Source organism: Cervus elaphus, chromosome 1, assembly GCF_910594005.1.
Source record: "Cervus elaphus chromosome 1, mCerEla1.1, whole genome shotgun sequence".
Lineage (NCBI taxonomy): Eukaryota > Metazoa > Chordata > Mammalia > Artiodactyla > Cervidae > Cervus > Cervus elaphus.
In genome coordinates, this window is record NC_057815.1 from 68,876,504 (window position 1) to 68,889,654 (window position 13,151).

Here is a 13,151-nt window from a genome sequence, read left to right on the forward strand (position 1 = left end):
TAAGAACCACTGTGGATATCCAGGGGCAGCCAGAGGGGCAAGAGGGAAACCAGGAGAGTGTGGTGTCCACAGATCAAGTGGTTTCAAGGAGGGAGGAAGGACGAACTGTGTCTGAGGTTGCTGAGAGGTCAAGATGAGAGCTGAGAACTAACCACTGGATTCAGCCGTGTGGAGACCACTGGTGAACTTGTCAAAGGCAGTTCCATGGAGCAGTGATGTCTGAAGTCTGGAGGAGGAAGGACAGAATGGGAGGGGAGGGTGTGGAATGCAGACAGTTATTCCATGAGTTGTGCTATGCAGGTGAGCTGAGGAATAGGGCAGGAGATGGAGGAGATGGTGGGGACAAGAGATTTTTGATGGAAGTTATTACTGCACATTTGTGAAGGGGAACAGTGATCTGGCAAGAGAAATAAGACAATTGTTTATTGCTGGGAAGGTATAAAGAGGACAGGATTGCACTATACTTGGTGCTTCACCTGCCAAGAAATGGGCAAGATTTGACAAAAAAAATTATCTGGCAGATAAAGCATTGCCTAAGGAAGCAAATGCATTATTTTCCCTCCATCTCTACCTGGGTCTAGGGTAGTGGGTCCAAAGAATTCTCCTAGGAAAGAAATCCTTGCCAAGCGTGGGCAGGGAGGCATTGGGGCTGGGTTGGATTGGGCACTCACCCTCCCCAGCCCCCACAAACACTTAGACAACCTCCGGCAGAAACAAAAGCCAGCAGTTGTCTACAGCCACAGCAGAGCTCAGAGAAGCCTCCAGAGCCAGCAGAGGAGCCAGCATGGTGGAGTTCGTGTCCTTGTGTTTGCCATGGGAGCGCAGACTGCAGACCTTTGCGGTCCTGTATTATGTCTTCAGCATCATTACCCTGAGTAAGGGGACTGGGTTGGGGGATGGGAGACTGTGGGTTCCTGTCATTCCAGGTACACACAGTGTATTGATGGGACCGAGATGTAGGTCCTGAGGGGACTGCTGAGCCTACTGGTCCTCCTGGAGGCCTCTGCAGGTGGTGGGAATTTGTTAGGTCTGGGGGTAGAAGTCCTCAGCTGTGACTTTGGGCAGGGTTCTTAGCCCTCCTGGGCTGTGGGTTCCACCTGAATACCAGGACAGGGACCCACCTCAAGCTGCTCAGTGTTGTGAGGAAGGAATCAGTGATTCTGGGACATTTGGGCTGCTCAGACTGCTCAGACAGGATTGAGTTCTTGCTTTTCATACAGAGAAGAGGAGACTGACTCTGGTGGGTGGGGAAAGAGAGGGGAATAAGGATGAACAGGATGGAGAGTGAGGCGGGGGCCCATAGGGAATGGGTGAGTGAGAAGCAGACCTGAGTCAGACTCTGGCTGAGCAACTGACTAGCTGTGGGACCCTGGAGGACGCATGCCAGGCCTCCCCGTGCCTCCATCTCATCATCTGCAGAATGGGCCCAAGGATGCTGACCTTATCGGAGAGGGGCTGTGGATGAAAGGAAGAAATGTGCTTACTCTTCTCAGCTCAGCCCTGGCCTGGCCCCAGGCAGGGAGCCCAGAGGGTATGTGGGATCTAGTACCTGACCTACTCCCGCAGTGAACATGTCTATTATGACAGGAAGGCCACAAACATGCCAAGTTCAGCTCTGCTGAAGGGAGCATTTTTGAGGAGGGCCCAGGATTGAGGACAAGGAAGGGAAAGTGACTGGAAGTGTGTGAGATTCTTCATCTCCCCTGCTGGCACCAGACTGGGTAGAAACTGCTCCCCCTGTGAGTGCTGGTGTTCAGCCTGTACACAGATGCCTCTGCTGTGCTAAGTCACTTCAGTCCTATCCAACTCTTTGCGACCCCATGGACTGTAGCCCGCCAGACTCCTCTGTCCATGGGATTTTCCAGGTAAGAATACTGAAGTGGCTTGCCATGTCCTTTTCCAGGGGATCTTCCTGACCCAGGGATTGAACGTACATCTCTTGTGGCTCCTGCATTGCAGGCAGATTCTTTACCGCTGGTGCCACCTGGAAAGCCCTCTCTCCTGGTGTTAAACTATGGACATACTCTGTACAGACTGTTCTACAGCCATTTCACACATTCACACACAAACTCACACACACACAGGCACCACAAACCCAGCACACATACCACACACATATACCAGGTGGTCCCTTAGAACCTCCCCCAACTTTACCAGCTAAAATTTTCATCCCAAGTAAAGCCCCCAGTTTCCTGCTCCCCGCATCCCTGATGATTGACCTGTGTCTCTGTCTTAAGAGTCATTGTACTTAGTCATTCAGTCATGTCTGACTCTTTGTGATCCTTTTGAACCATAAGCCACCAGGCTCCTCTGTTCATGGGATTTTTCAGGCAAAAATACTGGGATGGGTTGCCATTTCCTCCTTTGGAGGATCTTGCCAATCCAGGGATCAAATCCTGGTGTCCTGTGTCTCCTGCATTGCAGGTGGATTCTTTATCCATTGAGTTATCAGGGAAGCCCCTAAGGATCATTAAACATTTCAAATTTCCCTGATCACCCTCATTACACAGATGAGCAGAGAAGCTGAGTGCCTAGATATCCAAGACTGTAAGTCTGGGCCCCTCTGCTTCCAAAGGAAGAAAGGGAAGGAGGCAGAGGGAGGAGAAAGGGCTGAGGGTGTGGGAGGAGGTGTGGAGCATGGGGAGGAGGGTTACCCTAGGGCAGGGGACAAGTCCCTTGGCTCCTGGATGAAAGGCACTAGGGGCCCAGAACCAGGTAGACTGACACCTCGGGATCATGGGGATGAGGGCCATCTTTCTCACCTGGCCTTGGGGGAGCTTTGTGAGCAGGAGTGTGTCTGACTAGCTGTGCCCACGCCCAGCCCAGCCCGGGACCTGGGAGTATCAGGAACAGCACAGGGAGGTCCAGGAACCCTGGACCTGGAGCTAGAGGGAGGGAAGTTGAGAAATAGGATGTGAGCCCACCAATGTCAGGAGCTTGTACCTTGTCCCTTATCCTGGGGACAAAGAGGACCTCCAGGAGGGCTTTAGGTATGGGAGGGACAAGGTTCAGTCTTTGGGTACAGGTCCCTGTGGCTGCATTTGGGGTTTCTACTCTGTCGAGGGTTTAGGGGGTAGACTGATAATGGCAGGGAGTAGCCACAGTCTACATGAGGGGTCACAAAATTATGCCCCATGAACCAAACCCAGGTGACTGGTTATTTTTGTATTTGCACAACCCATGAGCTAAGAATGGTTTTTACATTTTAAATGATCTTGTATCTATGTAATATCTTCCAAGTTGCCTTTTGAGCTGAATGGGAAAGTCTAACATATTTACAATCTGTCCCTTTAGGTAAATGATTGCCTCCCCTGGTCTAGGGAGGCTGAGGGTAGGTGGAGAGAAGGAACCTCTTTCCAGACATAGTAGGAGATGGGTCTCCTGGGCAGGATTTAAAGGCTGACAGGAGATAAAGGGCTTTCAGTGGGAGAGTGAACACCATACTTACATTGAACAGCTGGTTAACACTGGATGTAAAATATGCATTTGGGGGAGGGGCAAAGAAGTGGCCAGAGAGGTCAACTAGGGCCTGTCACCATGAGCTCAGGGCAGAGATACCAATAGTTTCCAATGGGTTACTTGTTTATTGTTTCCTTTCCTCTCCTCTGTAACTCTCACACCGGAAGGTAAGTTCCATTCAAACAGTTGGTCTTGTTCTCAGCTGTGTTTCCAGCTCCTAAAAGAGTTGAAGTGAATGAATATTTATTGAATGAATGAATGAATATTAGGAGCATGATGGAGCCCAAATAGTAGAACTGAATGCCAGATCCCGTCCTAGTAGCTTGCTGTGTGAGCTTAGCCAATTTGCATACTGTCTCTGGGCTTGGTAAAGTGGGGTGATACATTTTCCCACTTGATATTATGAGGTGAAAGAAATCTCTTTCCTAAGTGACTGAAAAGACTCCCAAGTTTGGGTTTGGAGTAAGGGGGATGGTGAAGTGCAGGGAAGTCTTTCTGGTCAAGGGTAAATGACCAAAATGTGTTTTTTTCCTAACTTTTTTTTTCTGGTTAAAGCTAATATTTGCTCTTGTAACACATTCAAACAAAATGTGTCCAAAGTGAAAGATGTCCCCTAAATCCAACCCTGTGGGGAGCCACTAATAACAACTTGATTTGATTCTCTAGAACTGGCTTTCTGAAAGTGGGAAAATCCAATACAGATTTTTAATTTTGCCCCAGGGCAGAGACCTAACTGGGTCATTTTCTTCTTCAAATTAAAAATTTGTAGTGAAAAAATAAGTAAATAAAATTTTTAAATTAATTTGTTTATTTTAATTGGAGGCTAATTACCTTACAATATTGTGGTGGTTTTTGCCATACATCGACATGAATCAGCCATGGGTGCACGTGTGTCCCCCCTCCTGAACCCCCTTCCCCCCTCCCTCCCCACCCCATCCCTCTGTGTTGTCCCAGAGCATCAGCTTTGAGTGCCCTGCTTCAGGCATCAAACTTGCACTGGTCATCTGTTTTACATGTGGTAATATATGTGTTTCAATGCTATTCTCTCAAATCATCCCACCCTCGCCTTCTCCCACAGAGTTCAACAGTTCTTTATATCTATGTCTCTTTTGCTGTCTTGCATATAGGGTTGTTGTTACCATCTTCCTAAATTCCATATATATGCATTCATATACTGTATTGGTGTTTCTCTTTCTGACTTACTTCTCTTTGTATAATAGGCTCCAATTTCAACCACCTCAGTTGAGCTGACTCAAATGTGTTCTTTTTAATAGCTGAGTAATATTCTATTGTGTATATGTACCACAACTTCCTTATCCTTTCATCTTCCAATGGACATCTAGGTAGCTTCCATGTCCTAGCTTATTGTAAACGATGCTGCAATAAACATTGGTGTACATGTGTCTCTTTCAATTTGGTAAATAAAATTGACGTCAAATTCCTGACCATCTTTTCCCAGTGGCATCCTTTCTCCATCCTCCAGATTTGAGACAGTCAGCTCCAGGAGAGCAGGCATTTTTGTCTGCTGTTCTTCTTGGCTGTACCACCAGCACCTGGCACATCACAGGTGCTCTGTGGGAAGTGAACATCTGTGAGCCTCAACTTACTTTATCCAGATTCTGTATTTTACTACTGTTCAGACTAAGTCCAGAGTGCCTTCCTCCTGGAAGCCTGCCAGGAAAGAGCCCAGCTACCCTTCTTCCAAAAGGAATAGAAGTGGAAGCTGACCTTCTAAAGGAATTTGATTGCATGGTGTCAGGAGGAGAGAAGGGGGCTGGAAGGGGCAATATTCCCTGGAAATTAGGCTCCATTGGTATCATAACACCTAACTCTTGAGATGAAACCAGGTTAGCCTGTGGTAGGGACTGAGAATCATAGATCAGATGGAAATTCCTCATCAGGCCCAGTCCTAGCCCTGTTGCACCCCCAAACTACAGATCAGTCAAGTGTTGACCTCTTCAACCTTCCTTCAGTAGGAAAGGGCATGGCAGGCAGAGGAAACTGAATGAGCAAAAGCTAAGAGGTCAAAGGAGCTCAGGCCATCAGAGGGGTACTGAGCAGCTTAGTGTAGCTGGAGCTAGGGGGCCTCTGCATGAGCTAGGCTGGAGTAAGTTTCTTGAGGAGACTGAATGTCAGGCTGAGTTGCTTGGGCTGTGCCTCAAAGTTATGAGAAGTTTAAGTAGAGGGAGGAATCTAGTGGGATTTATCCACGGAAAGATGGACAACGAGTGTACAGAAGGAGGGCTGGGCAGAAAGAATGTCTCCATTTCTCTGAGGTCCCAAAGAATGATAACTAGAAATAATTTATGCAGTCACTGGGCATACTGGGAATTTATTGAGAACCTGGGAAAGAAAGACTTCTTAACAGACAGGGAGGGAAAGGGAAGGGAAAACCAGAGTGAATGAGACGGCATGGTACAGTGGGAACAAGTGAGTTTGGAGTTAGTCCTGGTGTCAAATCCAGGGTCCCAGTGTGGCACATCCTGGACTGCATTTTCTCCTCCTTGGAGTACTGGGGAGGCTGACCTGTTCCCCCTGGAGTGAGGGCTGGACAGGACAGTGCTGCTAGTGCTGGGCATATGGGGAGAGCGCATCCTTCACCCTGGCCATCAGTACCCACTAATGCTCCTGCTTCCCTTCCCAGCCTTCATCTGCTATGTGGTCTTCATAGGCCTCCTTTTCACAAGATTCTGGATCTTCCCTATCCTGTATGCCACCTGGTGGTACCTGGACCGAGACACGCCACGGCACGGAGGCAGGCACATCCAGGCCTTCAGGTCATGGATCTTATGGAAGTACATGAAAGATTATTTCCCCATCTCAGTGAGTAATGGAACTATCTGGGGTGTGACCAGGACTGTAGTGCCCCACGTGTCCATGGGGAAGTGTGATCCTGTGTGCAGTGAGTGGGGTACTGGGCTGGGAGAGACCGACCAGGCTTCCACCACTATGTGGCCTGGAAGAGAGTCCAGCCTCTCTCTGCCCATGGTTTTCCATCTGCAGAGATGTACGGCCGATATGAGAATTGATGAATGAATAAGATTTGAAGGAGTCTTGTGGGCCATCTAGTGTGACACACATATGTAACTTACCTGCACCTCTCAGCAGCCATGCTTGAGGGTGCAGGTAATAAAGTCATGTCCTTCGAGACCTTCTGGCCTTAGAGTTCATCATATAAGGAGACAGGCACCCAGGAGAGAGGAAGGTATGACCAAGGTCACACAGGAAGTTCTTTTACTAGCTTTACAATTAGTGCATTTCTGGGTAGAAAAGCAAAACAGAGAGCCCTGAACTGGTTCTCAGGTTTTATCCTGTTGCAATCTGGGTATGGTATGCATTCTTGGAAAGCCTTTCCTGTTCTGATCTCAATTTATACATGTATCCCCTCAGCAGTCTGCTCCCTCCTACTCTGGGTGCCTCTGATTCTCTGACTCAGGGCTCCTCGTGGCCATTGTGAAGTCCTGACCACAGACCCAAAGATCAGTCCTGATGGAAGAAAACTTATTGATTTGACCAACTCCATTCTGCCCTTTTCTTTTTCACAGAGAGAATAAACTCAGTCTGTAATCAGCGAGGAAAGGATGGCTCATTGACCAAATAGGGTAGGGAAGGCAGAAGGGAAACAGAGTGCCAAGCAAGGGCAGGCAGCTGTCCTCTGCACACAGGAGAGAAGAAATATATGGAGTATATTGTTTGGGCCTGGGCAGAATAAGTTCTAATACCATGTGTGCAACCTACCTACTGCACACCTTATTGAGTATAATAAAATAACCTTTCTGAGCCTCCATTTCTTCATAGGTAGAGATGATACAGCATACATCATTGGGTTGTGTGGATCCCATGAGACATCAGGTCATCCTGGAGACCTCAGGACAGCATCTGGCTCTCTTTACAACTGGAGTTACTGTCAAATGCATGACTGGGGAAAAAAAAAAATGATGCTGAGAAATTCTGTGCCTGTCCTTTGCACCCCCTTCCTTCCTTCCTTCGTGAGGTTCCAGGGGTATTTATTTCTCAGCCCTAAAACTATTGACAGTGGTGGGACATCGAACTTGATTTGCAGAAATTCCACCTGCACAGTGTTCAGGATTGTTGCCCACTGGAGTCTTTTGGCATTGCCGTATCCATAGGAGGGGCAGTAGCACCAAGTAGCCAGCAGAGATATGACATGCACTTTGCCTCACCTGGCCTGGGCTGGGGGCCTGCAGATTTTAGACCTAACCACCTCCCAGGAGACCCTTCAACATGTCCACACATATTTGTAGTACAGGTCCTTCAGGGATCTTGGGGAGGACAACATTTTTGTGGCCCCAGGTATGGAGCCCCCTCTCTGTTGCTCCCCCACATTCACAAGCCTCTGCACTCTGTGTCAAATGAGCATTTCTGAACTTCCTTCAATTCTTACTGACTTAATGACCTAAAGTCTATTGATAGAATTATAAGCAATTTTAGAAATTTAGAATTTAATTTAGAATTATAAGCAAATTTATATTATAAGCAATATAATATTGCTTATAATTATTATATTTTAATCACTTATATTTATATATTATAATTATTATATTTAAAATTATAATTATTAAATATTGCTTTATATTTATATATTATAATTATTATATTTTTAATTGTTTATAATTATCATATATTATAAGCAATTTAGAATTATAAGCAAATTTAGAAAACTATTTTAGCATACTGGATCTTTCTAAGTATACCCTATGGCCTCCCTAAAGAGCTAATGGTGGAGAATCAGGCAATGTTTCCCCTAGGACAAATTGCCTCCACCTCATCCTGATGATAAGTCCAGGAGCTGGGTTTCTTTGTGAAGATTTCGTTATCCTGGAGCAGCAGTGTCTACACAGGCCAAGGCCTGAGCAAGGGTGCAGTGCTGTGGGCAGGCTGTGAACTGGTACCAGGAAGTGCTGCAGACTTGGCATGACACACCCCTGACCCTCCCCACCCACACCTGTGGGCATCACTAGAGACTTCATGCCCCTCCTCCAAGCCCCTACCTTCAGCACCCTGGGGTGTCTTACACTGAGTCACAGGGACTCAGAAGTTCAGCCCTCCATCTGAGACAGGACCCCAGCTGCCACAGTCCTTGGAGAGATGCTCACTCCCTCCAGTGATGGCTCCTTCATTCTGGGTGGGCTCTGCCCGGGACAAGGTCTCTCTTTACATATGACAGGGGCTTGTGTCCCCGTCACCCTCCCAGAAGTCCTACCTCTGCCTTGGGCAGGAGGCCTCCCTTCCCTGGTGGACTGTATTGGCTTCATCCCTTCATGAGTCCGCTCTCTCTCCCTCTTCATTCCACGGTCTCCCAGAGCATCTCCTCTGCTCCAGGCCTGCAGTGGGGACAACGATTCTCAGACAGGCCGTCTCTAATCTCAGGACACTCACATGGGGTTGTGATAGCACTTGGGCACAGGGGAGACATAGAAGAGATCAGCACAGAAAGTCAGAACAGAGACTGGGGAGGGCACAAGAAGCAGCCCCGATTCACGAGGCTGCTGTCCCTGCAGCTGGTCAAGACTGCTGAGCTGGATCCCTCCCGGAACTACCTCGCTGCCTACCACCCCCACGGGATCATGGGCATTGGAACTGTTACCAACCTGTGCACTGAGGCCACTGGCTTCTCCTCGATCTTCCCTGGCATCCGCCCACATCTTATGACACTGAACATGTTTTTCCAGGTCCCCTTCATCAGGGATTACATCATGTTAGGGGGTAAGTCTTCCGACCATTGGATTGCCCAGGTATACGAGGGCTGGAGACATCAGGGGGGTTTTTAGGAAGGGCTGCCAACAATCAGAACTTCCTCTAAGAGCATGTATGTTAGAAAAGGAGGTTAGATACAAGAAAGCACTTCCCACAGTTCTATGCCCAGCAATGAGCTCGGTGAGGGGTTGTGTGGAGAGAAAGGACTCCGTCCCAGTCCTCAGGGAACTCCCAGCTGGGAGAGGGGAGCCCAGGGTACACCGCCCACCCCCCCACAGTCCCTGCCCGCTTTATCCTGTATCTCTGACCACCATCCTCTCTCCGCAGGGCTGGTCTCAGCAGACAAGGAGAGTGCTGCTCACATTCTGAGCAGGGAAGGAGGCGGCAACCTGCTGGGCATTGTTGTTGGGGGCGTCCAGGAGTCACTGGACGCCAGGCCTGGAGCCTACAAGCTGGTGCTGTGGAACCGCAAGGGCTTCATCAGGCTCGCCCTGACGCACGGGTATCAAGGAGAGGGCTCTTAGTTCAGCTGGAGGTTGACAAAGGTTGTATTTTGCTGGAAAGACTGAGAGATTAATGTAAATCCTATTTTGGCAAGAGATGCTCAGTCCATTCACAGTGAAGATTCTGTCTTGGTGATAGATGTACTATGCTGTGCTATGCTTAGTCACTCGGTAGTGTCCAATTCTTTGTGAGCCTATGGACTGTAGCCCACCAGGCTCCTCTGTCCATGGAGATTCTCCAAGCAAAAATACTGGAGTTGGTTGCCTTGCCCTCCTCCAGGGGATATACCCAGGGATCAAACCCACATCTCCCACATTGCAGGCATTCTTTGCCATCTGAGCCACCAAGCCCTAGATGTATTGTGTCATGCCCAAAAACCCAGAGAAGATTCTAGAAGTGACTTGGTGATCAAACGGACTAGATGTGAAGGGTCATAATGCCCACAGTTGGCATTAGATCTGAGACCTAAGGCTTCTGTGAGAATAGTGTTTGTGTAGTAGCTTTTAAGCTTTAGCTGTTCTCCTACCCTGAAGCACTCTTAAAGAATATAAGCTAGCTGGGGCAGAAGAGATTTTTCAAGAAAGTTTGAAGATGTTTTCAATCAGAGAGGACTCTCTGCAGCATTCTGGTTTCCCTGTCATGGTATAATGGGGAGGTGATGGCCCCAAGAGGAGCCAGTAACTGCTTGAGTCATAAAGCAAGGCTGTGGCAGGTCTGAGAGACACCCGAGGCCTCCTAATTTTGGTCCATGGTTCTGTCCTCTGCTCCAGCTCCCACTCACTATGTCCTTACAGGAAGCTAGTGACCAACTTGTGCCTCCTTGCCTCTCCACATGCCCTCTCTCTTGTCTCCCTCTAGGGCAGCTCTGGTGCCTATCTTCTCCTTTGGGGAGAATGACATGTTTGACCAGATTGAGAACTCTCCTGGCTCCTGGTTGCGCTGGTTCCAGGAACAAATTCTGAAGATCGTGGGAGCTTCCATTCCACTCTTTTATGGCCGTGGTGTTTTCCAATACAGTTTTGGTCTTATGCCCTACTGCCGGCCCATCAACACTGTAGGTAAGCCAAGACCCAGGCTGGGAGGGGTTGGGTTACAGGGCAAGGGACTTGGGCTTGGGCTAAAGGGGAATGGAAATGGGCCAGACACATCCTTGTCCTCCTGGAGTTCAGGTTCTATACTGGGAAGTGGACATATAGGCAAGTAACCCAGATGAAAGGCATCTGAGATGAGAAGAGTAACAGGGGCATAAAGACAAGTTGCCATTACTGATAACTGAGCACCTGCTGTGCCAGGCACTGCATTGGCTCCTTCTATGCAGCTGCTCAGTTGTCCTTACAACCTTGGAAGCAAAAACTATCATCCTCATTTTACTGATCGCAAAATGAGACCTATAGAAGGTAAATCATTTCCAAAAGATGACCTTGCATGTGAGTAACACAATTGAGATTTGAGTCAGGATCGACTTGACTTTTACTATGCCAGAGGAAGGAGTTTTTACCTCTGAGAAGACAATCCCATAAGGCTTACTAGAGAAGATGGATATAAGGGCAGTGCACTCCAGGTCTGTTAGAACGGTGTATAATAGCAATCATCAGGCTATGAAGGAGAGCCTGAAGGAATTTCCTATAAATAATGGGCATGGGCTTTAGTGCATGGATTTAACACCATCTTTTCAGTTATTTGGTCATCTCATTTGCTCTCCTCTTGGATTCCAACTATCTTCCAATGGCAAAGCTTGTAATGAGAGGTCTGTTTATCTCCATTCACCCAGTTACCTTTAGTTGAGTCCAGGCAGTCAAGAGTTTCCCTGGATCTGGGGGTAATATTTTCAGGAATGTTATAGGGCTGCTGCCTCCATATGACTCTGAAGAGAAGACATGACAGCTGCTTTCTGAGCCAGATAGAACCGAGGAAGGAAGTTGATAGGGCCTCCTATTTCCTCCTTAGAATGGGGGGCACTGCCCTCTAGCATAGCAGGAGAGAAGGAAGTAGGGTGCTTGGGGTGTGGGCCACCTCCTCCCAGACATTTGGGCGTGTCCAATCATGGCATCTGAGACTCCCAGGTTCACATGTCCCTGAGACTAAGAGCACATTCCCAGGGCTTACAACCTGACACTGATTCTGCCTAGCTGTGTGACATTAAACAAGTTACTTAACCTCCCTGAGTTTAACACCTCAGCTGAAAAACAGGAGTAAAGCAAGTTCTATCCTTTTAGGATTGCTAGAGGATAAAAAGAGATCATGCATTAAAGTATCTAATACATTGCCTAGCAAGAGGTCATGCAGCCTGTGACATTTTATCATCAGAGCTTGGAGTTGCCCTAATAGCTAGATTAGGTCACCCAAAATACAATTGGAAGGGAGGCAGTATAGGCACCTTCCAGCAGGTGTGACCACCGGCACGGGGTCCTGCCCCATGGGATCCTGGGACTCCAGTGGTTCCTGCTCTTGGCCACCACTCACCTCTGTGTCTTGCAGTGGGGAAGCCCATCGAGGTGCAGAAGACACCACATCCTTCCCAGGAGGAGGTGGACAGGCTGCACCAGCACTACATGAAGGAGCTGGAAAACCTCTTTGAAGCCCACAAGCTCAAGTACAACGTCCCCAGAGACAAACACTTGGAGTTCTGCTGAGCAGAGGCGCTGCCCCAAAGGGCAGGGCTGGACTGGGGAGGCTGAAGGGAAGGTGTTGTGATCCCAGAAGGCTTCCTGGAGGTGTCTGTTGAACACATCTCCAGAGCCTTCCCTGACTCCTGCAGCTCCACCCCATGCCAGGCCCCGGGTCACAGTTGGCTCCATGGCAGAGGAAACCAGACTCTGGCATCAGGGATTTGCTCTCCTGCACTGACTCCTCTGTAATGGGCGCTCTCCTTTGTTCTGCCCACCTGAGAAATGGGAGAGATACTGAGAGAGAATAATGTCTGTGTCTCTGTCCTCTGTGGTCCTGTCACTCAATGGGCATGACAAACAGCAGCTCCAGTTAGTAGGTTTCTCTTCCTCTGCCTTGAGTGACAGCTGGAAGCAGCCACCAGTTGCAGCCATTTCTCCTACAGGTTCCCTCATCCTGCATCCTACCTGTCCCAGCTCCTCCCTCCCTGAGCTGGAGAGGAGGGAGAAGTCACAGTCCCCTAACTCATCCTGGCACCTTTGAGTTTCTAAGTCCTCTGAGCCCCGGGCTGGCAGCCAGAGGGAGATCCAGAAGTTGGGGAAAGAGAATTGGGCTCTGTCACTGGCTAAATGACTGTGCTGAGTCTTAGTTTCCCTGGGTGACTAAGATGAACTTTGACCTCAATTCTGAGGTCACATTAGCTGAGAACTTTTTTTTTTTTTTAGCTGAGAACATCAATGGCAGTTCCTACTCATTCAGCCCTAACAGTGGCATGGAATCAGGGCTCCATAAGTTTCAATTCAACAATTGGAAGATTCTGAGAATTCCCTAGGAGTCCAGTGGTTAGGACTCTGCACTTTCAC

At 48.5% G+C, this 13,151-nt stretch overlaps 1 protein-coding gene across 1 annotated transcript; it reads left to right on the forward strand.

Annotated features, from left to right (window-relative positions):
• The first annotated feature begins 713 nt into the window (after nt 1-713).
• Nucleotides 714-12,613, forward strand: LOC122697164 (2-acylglycerol O-acyltransferase 2-like). The gene is made up of 6 exons (XM_043907680.1): nt 714-875; nt 6,104-6,282; nt 8,982-9,186; nt 9,505-9,679; nt 10,540-10,739; nt 12,160-12,613. Exons 1-6 carry the CDS (start codon nt 785-787, stop codon nt 12,312-12,314), a joined length of 1,005 nt encoding a protein of 334 aa, XP_043763615.1. The 5' UTR covers nt 714-784; the 3' UTR covers nt 12,315-12,613.
• Nucleotides 12,614-13,151: the final 538 nt, after the last annotated feature.